This window comes from Nymphaea colorata, chromosome 1 (assembly GCF_008831285.2).
Source record: "Nymphaea colorata isolate Beijing-Zhang1983 chromosome 1, ASM883128v2, whole genome shotgun sequence".
NCBI classification, from domain to species: domain Eukaryota; kingdom Viridiplantae; phylum Streptophyta; class Magnoliopsida; order Nymphaeales; family Nymphaeaceae; genus Nymphaea; species Nymphaea colorata.
Window position 1 is genome coordinate 1620267 of NC_045138.2, and position 20112 is coordinate 1640378.

At 35.4% G+C, this 20112-nt stretch overlaps 1 protein-coding gene and 1 non-coding gene across 3 annotated transcripts; both read right to left on the reverse strand.

Annotated features, from left to right (window-relative positions):
* Positions 1-5532: 5532 nt before the first annotated feature.
* Positions 5533-5605, reverse strand: TRNAA-UGC (transfer RNA alanine (anticodon UGC)). The gene has a single exon. It is a non-coding gene; the product is annotated as a tRNA-Ala (tRNA).
* Positions 5606-7190: 1585 nt separating this feature from the next.
* LOC116265025 (ran-binding protein M homolog) lies at positions 7191-18959 on the reverse strand. Of its 2 annotated transcripts, none has more exons than XM_031645541.2 (11): positions 18865-18959; positions 17758-18130; positions 17023-17169; positions 16696-16782; positions 14863-14908; positions 13977-14053; positions 12311-12476; positions 11283-11351; positions 9590-9649; positions 8326-8412; positions 7191-7616 (listed from the first exon to the last, which is right to left on the reverse strand). In XM_031645541.2, the coding sequence occupies exons 2-11, from the start codon at positions 18099-18101 to the stop codon at positions 7356-7358; spliced, it is 1344 nt and encodes a 447-aa protein (XP_031501401.1). In that variant the 5' UTR covers positions 18102-18130; positions 18865-18959; the 3' UTR covers positions 7191-7355. The 2 variants fall into 2 exon arrangements, with proteins under 2 accessions (XP_031501401.1, XP_031501409.1); XM_031645549.2 differs by lacking the exon at positions 18865-18959 and adding an exon at positions 18728-18860.
* Between the last annotated feature and the right edge of the window lie 1153 nt (positions 18960-20112).

The following is a 20112-nucleotide window of genomic DNA, read 5'->3' on the forward strand; positions in this document are numbered from 1 at the left end:
AGTAGACCGATTGTGCTTGTTCCATAAGTTTCCCTTGTTCCCAATGACATGATTGAGCTAACTTTGGAATGCTCTGAATCTAGAAGTGGGATTGCGCGATCAGATCTTTAGCTTAGTAGCTGAATTGATTTGATTGAGATATGACTTACCCAAAGAAAGAAGGTAATTTCAAAATATATGTCGCAAACGCAACTTAGAAATGCTTCAAAATATTCATAATTAAAAAAATGCTCCAGTGTTAGCAATTGTCATGATTGATAAGTGATAGGATATGATTTAAAACAGAATGTGCTAATGTACTCAGTAAAAGAAGCTGGATGATATCTTGGATTGGGACTGAGGCGAAGAAAATAATGGAAAATGCCCTGGTGTTAACAATTATCATAACTGATAGGATATGGTTCAAAACAGAATGTGATAATTACTAGGTAAAAGATAAATGGTTGATATCTTGGATTGAAACTGAGACAAAAAAAAAAACAAAGGAAAATGCCCCTTTCAGAGAAGGTGTGTACACAACTATATAAAGAAACTTTATATATTTCTTGCTAATAAGGAAATGAGAATGAAAGGTAATAACATGTGTACGAACTCATATATGAAAGAATTTTTCGATTTGTATTTAATGACAAGCAATTGGGACAAAGTCGGTAGAAAATGAATTTGTTGTAAGAATATGATCGGTAAATAGTGATTTCATAGCGAGATATCAAGTTGATAATATTTGAAAATAATATAGAAAAACAGAAAAAAATACGAGTGATTTATTACTTGTGAAGAATTTTAATTTTGAAAGGATTAAATTTTACGCAGAGTATAAATATATGAGGTTTGATTCATGAAGATATTGACTCAATAGGGGTGAATGAATAAGTCAAAATCAAGTGTTCGACAATTGACAATAGAATATACTGGAGTAAAGCAAAGATTGGTATTCAACTTGAAATAAATGATGACCCAATCAAATCATGAAAGTAATAAAATAGGAGGAAAGACATATTATGGGTATTGAAGCTAGAAAATTATTTGGCTAAATTTAAATGAATAAAAATGCATGACATGAGTCAAGCAAATTTGGTAACTGAGCCAATAGAAGTGTATCATGTTCAAGAATAGAATGTTTAACAAATAAATAAATGAGAGATGGACAAGGTATGATAAAATGTAGATTTTGAAGTAATTATAGAAAAGGGACTTGCCAAGGAATAATTGATGACCTAATAAAATTATGAAAGTAGTAAAATTGGAGGGAAGTCACACTATAGGTACTGAAGCTAAAAAATACTTGGCTAAGTACAAATGAGGGAAAAAAAATGCATGACTTGAGTCAAGCAAAGTTGGTAATTGAACCAATAGATGACTCTCATGTTCACTAATAAAATGTTAGACAGATGAATAAGTGGGGGATTGCCAAGGTATGATAAAATATAGATTTTGAAACAATTTAAAAAAAATGGACTTTTTGAATGGTAGTATTTGGATAATCAATGTCACTTAGGTAGTAGGGTTGAAGCACCATTTTATGACGTGATCATGTTGAAGACTATAGAGATTATCAAAGAAAACATTAATATAAATGATGAAGATGAAATGTAAAATTATTGAATTGATCAAGGAGTGCATGGAAGACACACATGCACTCATCATATAATGATAAACATCCAACATTTTCTAAAATCACATTTATCATCCATCATGTAGCTTGGTTTGATCAATTATGACTATTCCATATAAAATATGCCAATATACCTTAGACAATGGGCCTAGTACAAGCATAGACTCTACCATTAACCAACTAAGATTTGGGTTTCTCATGTCTCCTTGGTCACCCGTCAATATACCATAAGTTACCACTCATAGTATGAACGAGGGAGCTTTTTCGCCCAAGGCGTGGTCCAGTTGTAAGGCTTAGTTTTGTGCTACCACCTAAGACCAATCCTGGCAACATGATAATTGGGAGAAATAGGTATTGGAAGTTTTTGGAATATGAGCAAGCATGCAAAACTGGTTGTCTCTAATACAATATTTTTTATGATAATGATTAAAATAAATAAGAAGCAAAGATTGTTTTCAATCAAGTCTTAAATTGAGGATGATTATATTTCATCTCAGATCTATGTAAATATGATTAATCTTCCTCAATTAGACCTAAATGCATGAGAGCAAACAATAAGGAATGTAATGAAATACTGTTGCGGTCAAGGCCAAAGAAAGGAATATGCTTTATCATTGGTAATATATGAGATGTTCAAGTTTGTCAAAATGCATCAATGATAATCATAGCCAAACAATGACGAGTCCCATCACGGTCGTCATCTGTTTGCAACCCAAAAAAATTTTTGTTTTTAGAGTGCTCCAAAAAAATGAGGTTTGGTATTGAAATGAAAGAGAAAGTGACTCACTTGTCGGTACGAGGATCGACCGTTCTCGAAGCCTTTGCCGGGGATAATCAATCCAAGGGCTATGCTTATTTTTTATGCACTTCACTTTTGCTTAAACATCTTTTTCATTCTAAATGTAGTGCAGTGTTTGAGAAAATATTGAAGATTTGATATTTCAAATTTTTGAGAATGTTTTAAAAAATCATTTGAGGTTGTAAAACATTTTGATTTGGAAAATCTTGAATTGAAATAACTTTACAAATGTTGTTTGAAAACATTTGAAGATCATCTTTTGGAAATCACTTTGTTATTTTCTTAAGACTTCAAGTAGGTTTGATGTTTTCTTCGAATTTGGTTACTACCTAATTAGAGCTTCATCTCATCTTGCTTAAATTCTTTTAGAAATGTATTTGTAATCATTTGTGATGTTAAGTAAATGTGAATGTATGAATGCATTGATCCGTCATGACTAAAATAGAATCATCCATTCCTACCATGACATTCTTCTAAGAGCAGTTATTCTATTACATACCTCTAAGATTTTTGTTTTATAATTGTCATGAATATTTTTAAGAAGAAATAAAAGTTTTTGAAAATATAATGAGATTGTAGACCATCAAGCATGAATCCAATATTGGATCATTACTTGAGTTTTGGTTTTCATGAAGTCCATAAATAAAAAGATCTTAAAAGAAAAATATTCAATAGAATGAAAAAGAGGAAAGACATGAATGTAAGAGAATGTGGAGAAAAAGAGGGAGAATGAGATTTTAAAAATCACAAAATAAAATATTTTTGAAAAGAAAGAGAGATACATATACGTATACATACCTACATAGGCATATATATACATACATATATGTATATAAAAGCTTTATAAAAAGAAAGTATAAAATCTAATGGAGAGGGAGAAGAAGATTTTAGAAAGAGAGAGAGAGAGAGAGATTTTAGGGAAAGTGAGATTTGTGGAGAAAATGAGACTCTAGAGAGAGAGAGATACTAAAGAGATAGAGAGAGATAGATACAAGTATATATGAATATATATACATGTATGAGATTTTATAAAAGAATATGTTAAATTATAAAAAAAAGACAAAGAGAGATAGTCATGTGCATATATACGTATATAACATGTATATAAATATATGTCATCATGAGCATTGAAATCGAGAAATGATTTAAAAATATCTGACTTCATGTAGACCTGAGTGCAACTTGGACGCATGCAAGAGCCTAAGCTAAGTCTCCAAGGCCGCGTTAGAGAGAAAAATTGCTTTTGAAAATATTTTGAAAAACATGGTTCCAAATATTTTATATATTAACATAAAATCATGATTGTTTGTCACAAGAGAGCATATCTCTTCCACCATTAGCTATGGAAGAAAATCAAACATACATGAAATGAATAGCAATGTGGGAAAGCACTCATTAGGATCCCTAATTGGGTGATTAAGAACGAAATTAAGCATGAGAATGACAAGAGGAATGCATATTAACTTATTGGGCTTTCTCGGGTTGGACAAATCCCAACCTGAAAAATGAACATAAGATGAAGAAATCTCAACCCACACTCATTCTTGCCGTGTATTTGCTCATTATTCAAGAAAATTGGTATATAATATGTGAACATCATCTAAAGCATATAACAAGCATATTTTTGGAAAGAAATGAAGGAATGAAATTTATTTTGCCTTATTCATACTCCCGGTGCACTCAAGAGTAGCGCTTGACTACGGAGAGGAAATCATTTAAGTTTTCTTGCACGGCCATAGGGATGTGGCAAAGAGAAATGAAAATAAAAATGGAGGATTACATACCCTGAATATAGATGAGCCCCCTCCTTTGAATGATCTTAAGATCTCTTCGAGAGGTCTCCTTGTGCTTTCTTGAAGAGTTTGAACTTGAAGAACCTTGCTTCCAAGGTTGGAGAAGAAGAAAAAAATGGAAAGAGATAGCTAAGGGAAAATAAAAAATTTCAAGTGATGAAGCATTAGAAGTTCCTCAATGGTTGGCTCATGTCCAAGAAATAGGATTGTGAGGGGATTTAGAGAGTGTTTTAGAGCCAAAATTCAAAATTCGAAATGTTTTGAATTTAACAAAATTTTCATGAGAATTTCAAATATTTTTGAATTATTTTAAATTTTTATTTTAAAATAAAATTTGACCATGTACCCTACCAACAACCCTTTGGGCTGTGGGAGGGTCTATTGCCCACATAAAAAGACCAAAACCGGCTCTCAAGGGGTGGTTTAGACATGAAAACTGTGCAGGCCTCGGTTTGGGCACTGTGGTGAATGGCGTGCTGCAGCGTGCAGAGATCGCGTGCGCGTCGCATGACACGCGGTCGCGTGCATGTTGCGTGACAAGCGGTCGCGTGACAAGCGGTCGCGTGACTGTGCATCACTTGACGCATGATTATTTATTTATTTTTAAATGAAATAACATAAACATGGTATAAAATGAGATACAATGAAATAAAGAAGATAAAATGAGCAAATAAATAAATAAAAAGGTATGTTCATATAAAAGGCATAAACTATTACTTTTTTATTTAAAAGGTGTATAAAATTGGTTTTTATTATAAATGGGAGGCCGACTTCTTTTTGAGTCACTCTGGGCTGGTTTTGAATCCAGATTGGTTTCAAATTGTCACCGGTTCATTTTACTGAGTGATTTAAGCTCAAAAAGCCAACAACTTTATTGGTTCGGATTCAAAAATATCCAATCGAACTGCTTAAAAAAAATTAAACATGAAATAAGTTTAATATCTTATTAAGAAATTAGATGGGATCGGAATTAAAGAAATGACATCTTAATAAAAAAACTAGATAATCGGATTCAAATTCAATTTTAAATAAATATGCTCTAAATAAATCAGTTTTTAAGCATACCATAATAGAATTCAGGTTCTAATCTATTGTGTATTATTAGAGTTGGACTCGGATAAGATGTAAATCTAAAAGTCAGATTCGTATCGGATTTTTAGATTGTAAATTTAAAAATCGAACTCAGATGTGGTATTAGACTTTTCTTCATCCATATTTGGATTTCAATGTACAAACACCCGATAGATTGGATACAGTATGAAATTATCCACGATAGAAACATGCAAGAAAAGAGGGGAGGAAAAAAGTTGAGCAAGGAAGAGAAGTGGAGATGCGGGGGATCGAACCCCGTGCCTCTCGCATGCAAAGCGAGCGCTCTACCATTTGAGCTACATCCCCTGATTTGTTCTAACACTTTTCTCTTCCTTTTTCGTTTCCAAATGAGATGGATGTCCTGCCAAAATGTTTCCAAACACACCTTGTTTGTTCAAATTTACAGCATCAAAAACTAAAGAAATAATTTGTTACGGGAACAAGGAAAAATATTGATTTCTTTTTTCCATTTTACATAAAAATGAGCAGAATCATTCAAGAAGGCCCAAAGATGTGGTAGAAACGCTCCTCTTTTTCTTAATGCATCGCGTACAACAGAAAAATAAGAGAAAACAAAAAAAAAAGGTAAAAAATGTCGTCATATATTCGGAATATGAAGTAGATCTTACGCTGTTTTTAATCTATCACGATGATATGGTCCTCTCTATTTTAATGTTGGAACTAAATTTTCTTTTTTGCGCTTGTTATATCCGTTTATATATTTTTATATGATCTTGAACAAAAGTTTTGTTATATAGGATATATGGATTATACAAATGACTTGAAGAGAAAGAAAATTTGACAAATATTATTCAGGAGGTGAAATGAAATGATTGAAATCGATTAAGACTGGTGCATAGATTTTCTCTCTTGCGAGAATGCGGTAGGATAGGGCCCCAACAATTGAGGCATGTAAAAATTCTGAAAAGTGACCGGCAGAAAATAGAGAAAGGAAAAAAAAATAAGAGGGCTAAGAAGAAATTAAAAGGCACGAGGCATTTGATAGTTTTTGAGCTCATCTGTTCAATATGTGCCTCCTCATTAGTACAAATGTTTCACATCTTTAACTCTAATCATCTTAGATGGTTAATATTGTAAGTACAGCCCAAAGAGAGACGGGTAAAGCGGATTGAACTTCGTCAAGTAGTCATGAAGATCCCTTTGGAACTTGCATTGAATGGGATATCTATATAATCCAGTAGATAGCTTTTAATTTATAGATGCCATTATTGTGCACAAACTTTAAGTGGTCATAGACCTTCAAGGTAAAAGGGTTTAGCCTGGAAATTCTATGCTTCCAAAAAAAGTACAACCAAATCTCACATTCAAATGCAGTTTTCTTTTTTCGTGTCAAAAACCAAAAAAGAAGCTCTAAGACAAGCTTGCAGCGGAGAAGTGGGTGCATATGCACCAAGGATTGCCTTCTTAATAGGAAGAAACAAACAAACATCTTGGTAATTAGTTTACCAACAAGCGTATAAAAAAGGGATTTTTTTTAGCCGGTAAATGAGTCGGAAACGGCAAGCTTTGATCGTAACGGCGACATGCAGAACTGCAGCAGGAATTCAGTTGGGAATGTCCGAATGAGTGTTGCAATTGGATCCTCGGTTTCGGATTATGGGGATACATCAGTGTGCGTGAGAGGCACAATTACAAGCAACGGCGGACGAGTAATGTTAACTATTCAACAGAGAGCGAAAGACAAATCTCCCTGTGAAGTTAACTATTCAATTTTAAAGAACAACTTGGAACATCACCATCATCACAAACAGCCCTTGAGAATAAGCTTAATGAAGAAAAACTGCTACTTCGATTTTGATTGTAAATCTGAAGTTTGCTCGTCTTGATGCAGCAACACGGTGCCATCGATATGAAGAACTATACAGAGATGAAAATCAAAAAAAGAAAAAGCAGAACCAATGATTATTAGTCTATTATTCAATATCCACTAAAATGTTAGTCTATGGCACATGTAAAAATTAAACAGAAAGGACGAGAAACTTTTTAAGTTAACTACTGAATGACCCCACAATTACAGTTATATGCCACAGTTGCTTCAATGCAATACTCTGTGCAGATCGAAAACTTCTCCTTGCCCTCCATCCAGCGCCCTCCTTTCCAGGGAAGCAGCAGTTAATTGCCTGAGCAGTTTCTCAAGGACAGAATGCAAACAACCTCGTGAATCTTTCAAATTAGGATTTAGTGCTAGTACAGAGGCATTTACAGCATCAGCCACCACCTCTCTCTGTGCCATTTCAAGAAGATAACCAACAGATGACTTTGAAGGTTCCACATAGGCCAGCAAGGCACTGCAATCCTGCCAAGGCAACAGGAGTTTTCCAAGGGATCTCAATGCAATTTAAATGACAAGAAAATTTTCTAACAGACATTAAAAAGATAGTGCCCAAGATGGTGATGGTGTAGCATTTGTTAAAAACTTGAGGGTGCATGAGGCATGTATTTGTACACAACATATTGTCACATTGGTATGAATGAGGACGTGCCATTTTTTAAATCAAAATAAAAACAAAATTTGCACACACACACGACACATTGACACGTTGGCATGAATGAGGATGTGCCATTTTTAAAATCAAAAGCAAAATGAAGTTCGTAAATATTACATGGCAGAAGCATAGGTATAAACTGTTTGTGAGAGTCAAACTAATGCTAATGAAACAGTAAGCTTATGACTCATATGGAAAGTGATGACAGTCTGCTTCAGTCGAAGTCTGATGTGCAAAGCTGCAGTGCCATTCTTGTTGTGGCTGCTGACTGAATTTGGGAAGCCAGCACAGTGCCCACGCTTGAACCAGCAGCCAGTGCAGATGCAATTAAGGGCGTGGTGGCTTCTTAAAAAGTTTGTGTTTTACATTGTCTACTAATATTAGTATATTGTAAACAAAACAACCTTTCATCTAATAAAATCCTAATAACATGAACAGTGTTTCTCCAGAATCCAACAAACATAACAAAACATCAAAAAGAACAATGAGATTAAATTCCATCACAAGAAGAGGAAGTACCTGAAGCAAGTCTTCCAAACGTTTCACACCCAAGAATCGAGCCAGCTCAGCTTGACCATAGGTCACAGCTGCCTCCAGATTTCCAACCTACAGACATGATATATATTACTGCAACAGATAGATAACAGCAACTCAAAGCACATAAAAAAGGTAAGAGTAATTTTATAATCATCGCTAAATGACATGGCTATGGCAAAATGATCACCATGCCAACACACGGACATGGGTTGCAACAAACTTGGACACAGCTTTTAAAAAAAATGTATTAGTTTTCCCATCATTCATATTAATTTTGAAGTTCTGTACATTATTTTTTGCATATTAATTATCCAAAATGTATTTTTCACCTGCTTTGCATTTTTATCACCTGTTTCATATTAATTTTGTGTGCACACATCTACACATGGAATATATACTCTGTGGTATCCCATATCCACAATTTTTTAAACTGTTTTGTCTGTACCCACTCCTCCGAACCTGTACCTGTATCAGTATCCTTGTCATTTAGAGCAACAGCTTTAGTCTTCCTGTAGTGTTTATATGTACTCGACAGCCTCAATCCAGTGGCAACATCAAAACCAGATATACACACCGAGAGGAAACTGGATCCCAACTTCCAAAAACATAATAACCCCCAAATGCTGGCTCTCTCTCTCTCTCTGTCTCTCGCTAGACACAGAAATCATCCACATTTTGTGAAAATCAGTATCTTCCATATATATATATATATATATATATATATATATATATGTGTGTGTGTGTGTGTGTGTATTATTGTTGGATTGAAAACAACACAGTAAAAAATACTGCACAAAAAGGAGGAGGTGAAAAGGCAACTACATTTTCTAGGGAGAAAAAACAAACAAACATAAGTTAGCTACTTGTAAGGACCAGTCAACTGACAACCAGTCCTTGACTAGTCGATCATAACTGGGCCCAAGCAGTTTTGCAGTCATCAGGTAGTCGACTGACTGCTAACCTGGTTGACTAGTCACTAGTTGGTTGGCTAGGTACTGAGGCTCAACAGCAACCATTTTGTAACAGGTCAGTTGCACAAGTTTGAAAAAGGTCGGAAGTCACACAAGTGTGTGTGTGTGTATGTATGTATATATATATATATATATATATATATATATATATATATATAAAGAAAGAGAGAGACTCAGATCACTACAATATTGAATCCACTATGTAACATCCATTGTTATCTGCACCTTTTTCCTCTAAATAAATTTGAACATAAAATATGGTGCAAAAACCTTACCCTGACAAGCTCAATAAACTTTTGGCAATGCAGCAAAAAACAGAGAGTTGAGCTCTCTTCCTGCACAATTCAAACAATCCTCAGCAAACTCATAATGCCACTACAGACCAAAAGCCTAATCAAAACAAAACCACTTAGGACAAAAAAACCATTTCCACCATTTCAACTACAGAAAAACAATCTATTATCGGCACCTTTCGTTTGCACTTGATTATTGAATCTCATCAGCCTCTTGTGATTATTGGTACATAATAAAAGACTAACAAGAACTTTCGAGGACTGGAAAAGTTGATCAGGCAAGTGCCATATAACTGAAACAAACACACCTATATGACATTCTTATGAAGAACACATACTACTGCATTATAAAAGGTGAGCCATAAATATTCTGAATCAATAAACCATCTACAGATTTATCATATCTGGTAGTACTCCCTTGAAAGAGGAAAAGAATCATCCCATGTCATATAGCAATCAAACAAGTCATCCTACCGCAGGACTGCCACTGTGCCTGTTCACCTTACAAAACCTGGTGTCTCTATTTTGGGGAAAAAGAAAACAATTTTTGCAATATTTTTGATCCGATACAAAGCCCAAAATTCCATGGGAACATGCTTATCCCCATCAAAAAATGCCATTCAGTGTATCTGTATATTTCTCATTATCTTGCAGATTTATATTTTTAGAACATTTCAACGCTTTTAAAATGCATAGGTACTCATATTTTGCTCAGATTTCCTCAAAAAGATAAATTTTATAAAACATCAAATCATTTGCCCATTCCTCGATCTTAAAAAAATGTTTACCCAATTTCTTGCTTCATGCAAGAGAATCTACAATATGTCATTTCCAATCAGCATTGCAGACAACCATATAAATGTGTATTTTTCAGATCTAGCAAATCTTGGGAAGAGGGTCATATTAAACAATGACCCCAAGCTAAATGTCGGTATAACACACTTTATTAAGAAAGTTTGAGGATGGTGGAATAATGATAATAGAATTATCTCTACACAAGTTCTAGACGCTGCTTTTTGGGCATGGGAGGGAGTCCCACATTTTCTCAAGCACATTCTTAGATGGCTAACCATCTTAGCCCCTTTATCCCAAGAACCTCTGCATACAGAGTATGACAGGAAATCTCAAATGTACAAATTCTGCTGATAGCTTGCGGTGAAGCAAGGACTGATGTAAACAAAGATAACCCTATGCCATCTCAAGGCAGTCGCCTAAACATGGCTCCTCAAACATTTTTAGATGATCTGCACTTTTTTATGTGATCTATTTCGCAGCTCACACCTTACTAATCTGAAGATCGAACAAATAATACATACACAACATATACAAGAACTGTCAGAAAGAAGTGGAAAACATCAAACAACAATCCAATTTCACCATGATTAAATTAAAAATAAAGAAATTGACAACAAATTTTAAAAGAAGGCAAGTATACGGAATTGCCATCAAGGTCATAAAAGAGAACATATAAACTATAAGTTAAGGACAAGTGTCTAATACTATCTTGACTGTCCTGCGAACTATATTTCTATGTAGAAATTGTGCCAATACAGGATGTGCATCCCTAGTCAACTTTCTGTTATGGGACATATAACAATCCACACAGGAAGGGACAAAAAAGGAAAAAGAGAGGAAAATTTATACCCACGCTAGCTACTTGAGAGCAAGCACTTGCCTGTAGAAGCAGAGGATACCACTCCTTGATTTTATCAATAGCAGAATCAACATCTCCACTCTGAATAAGCTTCATTTAGGGAAACAATAACCTTGTTCAGTAATAGTCGTGGTATATCCTAAACAAAGAAGGTCAGGACAACAATTGTACCTTCAGAGTTAGATTAACATTTCTAAGAGCACAGAGGAAAAAGAGAAAAAAAAAAAAAAAAAAACTACTTTCAAACAGAGAGGTGTACATATAGCAAAATCCTCTGTTTTGGTTATAATAGTTGCAGTAGCCTAACCAGGATGGACCAGGGAACGGCCAGCCTGGAAGCTGCCTGCTATTGATCAAAAGGCATTGTTCAAGCCATCCAGCAGTGTCATACACAGAAATAAAGCCCCCCTTGTCCGGATTACAGTTTTCTGGCCTGATTCACATGAGCCAGGCAATAAGTAACGTGCAAACTGCCTAAACCTTTTCGATGGTTTAGCACAAAACCATGCTACACTACCCTGCACTCCGTATGGGTGTCTTTGCACAAGCGGCAACAAGACCAACGTCCTATCTTTAAAAATTGGAATTATTATTAAACAGAAAAAAGAGAGAATCATGGACAGTGGCAGGGCAGACAAATCATGCCAAGTCACCTCAACAAGAGACATTACAAATACATGTGCCCAGAGTGAGAACCATCAATCAGTAAATCCAAAGAATCATGTATTCTGAAGATTTTTTAAAAATAACTAGCTGGCCCCCAGCTTGCGAAGATGAAACATATGGACAGGCCAGAGGTGTAGAACCCTTTTCTAATAAAGGCAATGGCAATTAAAAGAAACATTATCCATAAAATTAGAATAATAATATAATAAGAATAACAATAGTGATAATTAGAATCAACATGTGGATTTAAAACTACAGTTCTTAACACAAGAGAGAAAATACAAAAGATAGATTAAGGTTCAAAACTTGCTAATATAAAAAAACCACGAATTATGTACAGAAAAAGATTTCCCAGCCTATGAACAGCAAGGGACTTACATTACCTCACGTAACACCTTCCGGCGGTCTAATGCGTATGAGCTTTCAGTTCCGTTTGTGTCATTGTCCTCCCCACCAACTGAAATAGGGGGACATGTACTTCTACTTGCAGCATCAAATGAGGAAAGAGTATCATGATACCCATAATGTAGTAGATATGAACGAACTATCCTGATTACCAACAAAGAAGAAGCATTAACAACCAAAAGCAAGAAATACCAAGGATGAAATCCATAGTATGACACTAATGCAACATTGTCAAGCAGAAAATCAATTTGCTTGTAATTAAGTATCTAGTGTAACCATTCAAAGTATCCAATTAAGTGTATATGGTCCCAGAGAATCATTCTCTTCCTTTCCTGTTCCTATTGCAGTCTCACTTGCACAAGCGCAAAGTAAGATCAAGGCCTCCCAGCCAACTCAAGAACACAAATGGAAAACTAAAATTCAAATAGGAATACATAAATTGGTTGACAACTTGACACTATACCCAAGATTTAAATGCCTGACTACACACAAGAAGGACCATTAACCATAATTCCTTCACCATTAAGTTATTAAACTTAACTTAAAGCCTTTAATAAACTTGGACTGCACTTCAAAACCTTCAGTCAAAGTATGCCCTAAGTAAAATTGGCATGTATCCCATATATATCCATGCCGTCTATGTTTTTCCTAATATATATATATATATATATATATATATATATACAACTTTAAATGTCATCTAACTTGTGCAAGCCAGTTTTAGTTTTTTGTTTTCTCAGCCTGATGCAGCTCAAACCTGAAATGAACCAGGTGATTCTTACTTGTGCAGGTTGGGGCGTCTCTCCTGATTGGTTAGATCCAAGCCAGATTTAAACATCGAGTTTCTTACCCACACGAAATAGGGCCTAGTAACCATCCAACAAACTCAATAGGAAACCCAGACCTAGCATATTTATAATCAGCCAGGCTCAGGCTACCAATTCTTGTTAGGCCAACCTATTCCATACTCACGAAACGTTGATCCTTCGCCAGGCTGAATTAGTAGTCAAGCCCGGTCCACAAATTGTGGTGCAAGGCTGAACATACAAATTGTGGTGTGAACCTAGTTGAGCCAGGTAATGACCAGTACCAAGACAATAACATATAATGCACCCAAGTCTAAGATTTTGTAATATCAGATTACCTGTGTCATCCACCGAAGACTTAGGACTTTTAACACTAAGTTCAATCAGACAGCCACAAAACAGATGGAAAATAAGATAAACACATGATTTTATGTTTCCAGGCCAAAAATAAAAAATAAACATATACTGAAGTGGTTATTAACTTATCCTACAACCATGGATGTTGATGGTTAATAGATTGGCAGCAATATATTATTCCAAGATCCAAATGAATCAGCAAAGACACAAATGTATGTGTGAAAACGTTGACCTATTCAATGTTGAAAACTAAGCTACAAACGTACACATGCATGCAAACACCAACTTCCAAAAAATAAGTGCAAATGCATTTGTCAATCCTCACAAATGACTACTACAATATGTTGTTGCATTCATAAAAACAAATAGCATGATAAATCTACACAAATAATTTGTTTTTATTGCAATAGCACTATGTGCTCTTAATGCACCTAAAACCACTTGAAAACCAAAACACCAACATAATATGGTATTTACTAACCAGTGGCTAACATTGAGAGGCAAAGATATTTTCTCTATAGCCCTCTGTTGCTTTTGTCTTTCTTCAAACATGTATGCCTGCATCCAAGGTTAAGAACTGGTTTGAGATATGTTAATGAAGAAGACACACAAACACAAAAGAAGCCAATGTAATTTAACACCACTTGCCAATACAATCTAAGTTAAACATTAGACAGAAAAGTAAAAACACAAATAAAATTCACTGTATGTCAATGTTCTCCCACATATATAACAAGACATGAGCTCATATGTGATGATACCAACTGCTACTTAATTGCCATACCGCTCAGCAATATAGCAAAATAGGAACCACCATCAGTTTAAAAAGGAAGCAAAACATTAAGAACCTTGGCTGCCAGCCTTAGGAACAGTCACCAAGAGTTCGGCTTGCCAATGACCCGATTACTGAATGAATTGTCATATCACTCCGCAATAGCATGGTGAGGCACAGCCATTGCCCCAGACAAGTAAAAAGGAAGAACAGTAAGATCCTTGCAAGTTGGCCTTCGAGATGGTCATAAAACAGTTTAACTTGCCACATCACCTGCCTATTGCCAATACATATATAGTGGAAGGACGCAGGTGGTTTGATGTAATGAATCTGGATGGGAGGTTTACTGATTTTTAAGAGGCATGTGCAGATCAACTGCTCAACCAAGAAGAGTGAGGGGAAGAGTGGATTGAGCTCAAGGTAAATATATAAAATAAAAAAGGATAGCACTTAAAAAGCATTCACAAAAGATAACGCCAAACTCAAAATTTAAGAGAACCCACAAGCAAGATAACATTGAAGAGATTTTCTGAGAACGATATTTTGCTAAGCTAGGAACAGTTAAATAATCTTACAAACAATTAAAGAAACAAACCTCTATGTCAAAAACGAATGGTTTCTGCCCAAAATTGACATCCACCCTGAATAACATATACGAACCAATAAGTACATAGAGATTTGCAGTAATATTAACATTGTAATACACAGACAAAATAAACATGTCCCAGGGCTTGCTTTAAAGAAAGTGAGGTAACAACATACTTGACAGCTATGTGACACGGGTACACCAGTTTTGCCCAGGCACCAGTGTCGGTACGTGGGTACCGTGACGTGGGAACGGGCACGGCTGCATTTTAAAACTTTTAAAAATTATAATTTTAAACTTGATTTTTTCTGTAATTTTTTATTTTCACTCCTTTTATATTTCCCTTCCAATAAGATTCTATATTTTCCTATCATTTTTCTTTGATTTTGAAATTTTTTTTAGATTATAAGACTATTAATGCTTTTTTTTCATTTTATCATTTTGAAAATATACAATTCGCGTACCGGCATACCCACAATTTTCAAAATTGTGGTGTCTAAACCCATACCGTCGTACCCACACCCGTACCATACCTGCACCCATGTGACATAGTTTGACAGTTGACAAACCATTCAAACCTCCAAGGTAGCATTTCATACAAGGTTCTACTTGGATGTCCATATGATCTCAGGCAAATAGGGGGACCCAACGCGAATTGGTTATATATAAATAGCTGAACAATTTAATAGAAGGGTGTCCAGGAAAGGGGAATCTCTCTCTCTTTTACACTAACCAAGATTAAGGTAACAGATGTTCCTAAGAGATCCCCTTGTGATCCACCAATTCTTTGAATTCCATTACTAACAATTAGTTAGACCATCACCAATAGCCAATAGTATAATGGCTAGATTATTACAAAGAATATAAAAGAGTGTTAAGAACAAAACCAGATAACAACAATATTGAAGCTGTGTTATCTGTATCACACGATACATAGGTTTGAAAAACTTATACAATACGCCTACGATACACGATACGCTTGTGTATCGTAGGTGTATCGGCTGTATCGTGCGATACAGGAGCCGTATCGTACGATACACCCCTGTATCATACGATACAGGGATAAAATTATTTTTTGTGGTTTTTTACAAGAAAACTTTTTTCTTCCTCTTTCTAAACATGTCTAAAAGTTGTCAGAGGGGAAAGTTTTACTAGTTTTACTACAAAAATCACCCATTTATGTGATAAATCATCGATTTAGAGGAGAACTTGCTTGTTGATAAGAAGGTTTACTCATGGCCCGTGGGGATGATGGGAACTTGATTGATGATAATCATAATATATTATTTGTTGCAAACTTGTAATGTAATCTAAAACACTTTAAAGTTTAAATTTTAAAGTTCTGATGGATGTTTATTACGTTGTTATGAATTTCTTATTTGTCATTTCTAAATGTTCAGTGTTAATATATTATGGCTTATGAATGATGTGATGAGTTTTTTTAATATATATAAAACATGACTTTTTTAATTGATTTTTTGCTTTTCCTGATTTTACCGATTTTTTTCTATTTTTTTCTAATTTTTAAATATTTTTATGAATTAAAAAATTAATTTACGATACATTACGTTACGTTTACGATATGTTACAATACAATGTATAGGTCGGCCCACCCGATACACATTATGCTACGCCTTTTATAACATTGTATTGAAGTTTAAGACTTTAAGTCATAACGCAAGCAAAAAGAACATTTCTTTCCTACAAAAAATACTTGTTCCTTTTGATCAATTAGTCATCACAACAAATGCAGCACTGCACTGGAAACAAAAACATGTGGGAAACAGAAATTACATCAAACCCCTGGCAAACCAAGTAAAAAATGGAGGTCAACAATCATACTTTTCATGAGGACTGTGAACACCAATGGTAGGAAACATAGGGCCCTTTATGTTCTCACAAACTGATCCAACCAGCTTCCCATTTTTGCTGCATATCAGATTTGCCATAGCATAAGTTTCTAAATGGCAGTATAATATAAAAACAATGATGATAATATAAATTTCTAGGTTACCAATTTTCAGAAATATACAACATAGAAGAGCTACAAAATTCAAAATGCCAGGCTATCGGAAACGTATTGTCAGAAATATTTGCATGATTAGTTCGACGCTAGAAAAAGGTCCAAGCAACTAAATTATCATTTAGAGAAACAAGAAACTTCCATACGTGAAAAACAGTTCATGTGAAGCATAATTTATACCACCACCAACTGTATCACCAGTGGTGAATTTGGGGCCAAAAGTGTCGCCCTTTCCTTGTCCATGGTAAAGAAACCCATCATCTCCATGATATCCATAGCTATTAGCTTCCCACCTGTCAGAAGATTATATCAGCACTTATAAATTGATATCAACAAAAAGGAACCAGATAGAACAAATAAAATAAAACGAAGCATAGATTGTGAAGCTAAAAATGAAGTTGAACATGTGATATACAACAGAATCAGACACATAAATATAACAAAAAGATACATAGGCAAAAATTCCACTAAATTCATCTCAGTACCAATAGTTCAAGAAAAATGGAAAGAAAGAAAGAGAAGAAAGATACATAGGTAAAAGTTCCACTCATTTCATCTCAGTACCGATACTTCAAGAAAAAGGGAAGAAAGAAAGAGACAAAACATAAACAAGGAAAAAAGAAAAGGAAAGGAAACTAAAAACGACTTGTCCAGGGACCTGTTGTAAAATACTTAAAATTAGAATGTAGCCATGTGGGATGAGCATCTCCCTAAATTTTACTTCTCTAATAGTAAAATACCCATCAAGTTTTTGTCAAGGCCGATGCACAGTAGAAAGTCATAACACAATGTATAACACCTTAATCCCTAGAACAGTAAAATTTGTCACCCATAAGAAGAAAGACTCGATGGCAAAGAAAGACGAGCAAGAACTGCCTTACCCAGGCTGTCTTCTCATCTTGAACCGTTCGGCCGTGAAACCGATTGAGATTGTGCCCTTCTGACCAGCATCTCTGATATAAATCTCAAAGTAATACATAAGCCGACGAATAGGCGCAGGACAATTGCTTTGAACAGCACCCACATCATGCCCATGAAGAGCATTTGCAGTGTATTGCACTGACAGCTTGTCCGTCGACACCACCAAGAAACCACAACCGTTCGTGGTGTTCAGATGAGTCGGGGCCTCCTCATCCTCCTCCATGTCCATCTCCTCTGAACCACGCCGAACCACAAACTTCCCAATATCCAAACAATTCGCCTTTTCCACCGATTCGCTCACCATTTAAGATGATTCCAAGCTTTTGCAATTACCTAAATCCCCAAAACGACCACAGGTCCCAATGAGAACAGAATAAGAAAAATTCTCATCGCCACACAACAATCTAGTGAAATCCACGACACAATTTATAAAAACACCAATCCATCCAGCCACGACCACAAATCCCCGAAACAGAAAACAAAGAAGGCCACCTTGCAAAACGATGGCACAGCCCAAATCCCTTGAAACAGTAGCTGGACGTAATCAACTAAAACTTAAGCATGTGAGACTTCCCATCATTAAGACCCTAATTCCGCCAAACAACTTCAGCAGCCTACGTCAAACCCTCCCCAGATTATACTCACTAGCTCCACTTAACAAGATCCAATACTTGAACCAACCGTTGTCTCCATGAAACAACCGCTACAGATCTTAAGAAAGAAAATTCGCAAAAAAATCCAAAATTTTCTCCAAGAGACCACGTCTCCCTAAAACAAAGAAACCAAAATCACGCAACTAACTAAGTCTCTTCGAACACAACCAGGGGCGCGATTTCACTCGTTCGACGTCCAAACCTGGACACGATGGCATAAACACTGAAGCCTCCACAAAACAAAAGCAAGAACCAAGAACAATGACAAGGGTCTCACAGCTCCAAAGAAAAACAGTCCAAACGGAAGAAAATTCTAAGAAATGGAAAGGATTAAGCCGCATCGCATCCATCACGGCAGCGAACAGTATCATTCACCAGAAGAATAATTTACAGAAAGAAAGAGAATAGACTTACTCGAACTCGAGGAAAGGCTCGACTTGCTTTGAAACGAAGAATCCTCTCCCTCTCTCCCTCGGCGTCAATGTACCCGTCTTGTGACTTGTCCTCGCGTACTCCTCGGGCGAAGCACAGAAATTTCCATTTAGTTCTCTAATTTCACAATATTATAAAAAAACACCTTTTCTTTTTTACCAAAAATAATGACAACAATCACCGTTGCACATGTTAAGTTCCTTCTCTCCCACCTGCCTGGCTCATTTTAGCATGGTCGGATCTGTTTGCGGCTTTCTAAATCGAAAATTCCAATTATGCGAGAATTTACTGTTATTAACAAAGTTGGCAAACACATATTACATTGTTTTGAAACCATTTTCTAAAGTTGTAGATAATTTTTTGAGTTATAACAATTTGAAGTCTTCTTATAAATAAGGAAACTATTCATCAAGTCGCCTTCAAAAGGTTGTAATGAGCATTAGCTTACTGTTTTGGTTTTTTACTGTTTGTAATCTGATTGTTAGCACAATAGTGCATTTACTCAATGCTAAAATAGTTAGAAACATGTACCTAACGTACTGGAATTAGTAGAAACTTCATAAAAAATAATAATAAACTGTTAATAATCTACCTATACATACTCCCCATTAATATATATACCTTTGTTTATCGAATCAAATTCCTTGCCTTATTCATTTGCATCTTTAATTTCAATGGGCTTATGAGCAAAAAATCAACTTGGTATTTAAATATTGAATAGTGATTGTACTCTCATCCTTGTAAATTGCAAACACAAGCTCAAGCTGCACATCTAATATTGATCAAACAATTTACGATGCACGTTCAAATAAACCATATTCATTATCAAATTACTCGGGCTGGCCCCAAGATAATTATGAGTGGAGATTGAACTAATCTAAAGATAATTGTTGTTTCATTCATTGGCTCATTTTCCAACCATCCTCACTATGAGAAGAAGCAGAATTAACACCTTTTAATTGGTCTACTGGCTTACTGAACTGATCTTGTTTGCCACATACCCTGGTTCAAGTTTTTCTTTCTTTTAGTAGTTTTTGACTTGGGAAATTAAACTACATTCAAGCACATGAGAATTTGTAAGTCGTTGGACAATGTAAAATCTCCAAATCAATACTCCTGTCTAAGGCTGGGTACTAGGTTGGGCCGCTGGCGAGTACCAGGTACCTGGCCCGACTCGGGCTTGGACTTTGAAAAACGGGCACCGGGCCGGCACGATGATTTATCGGGCCG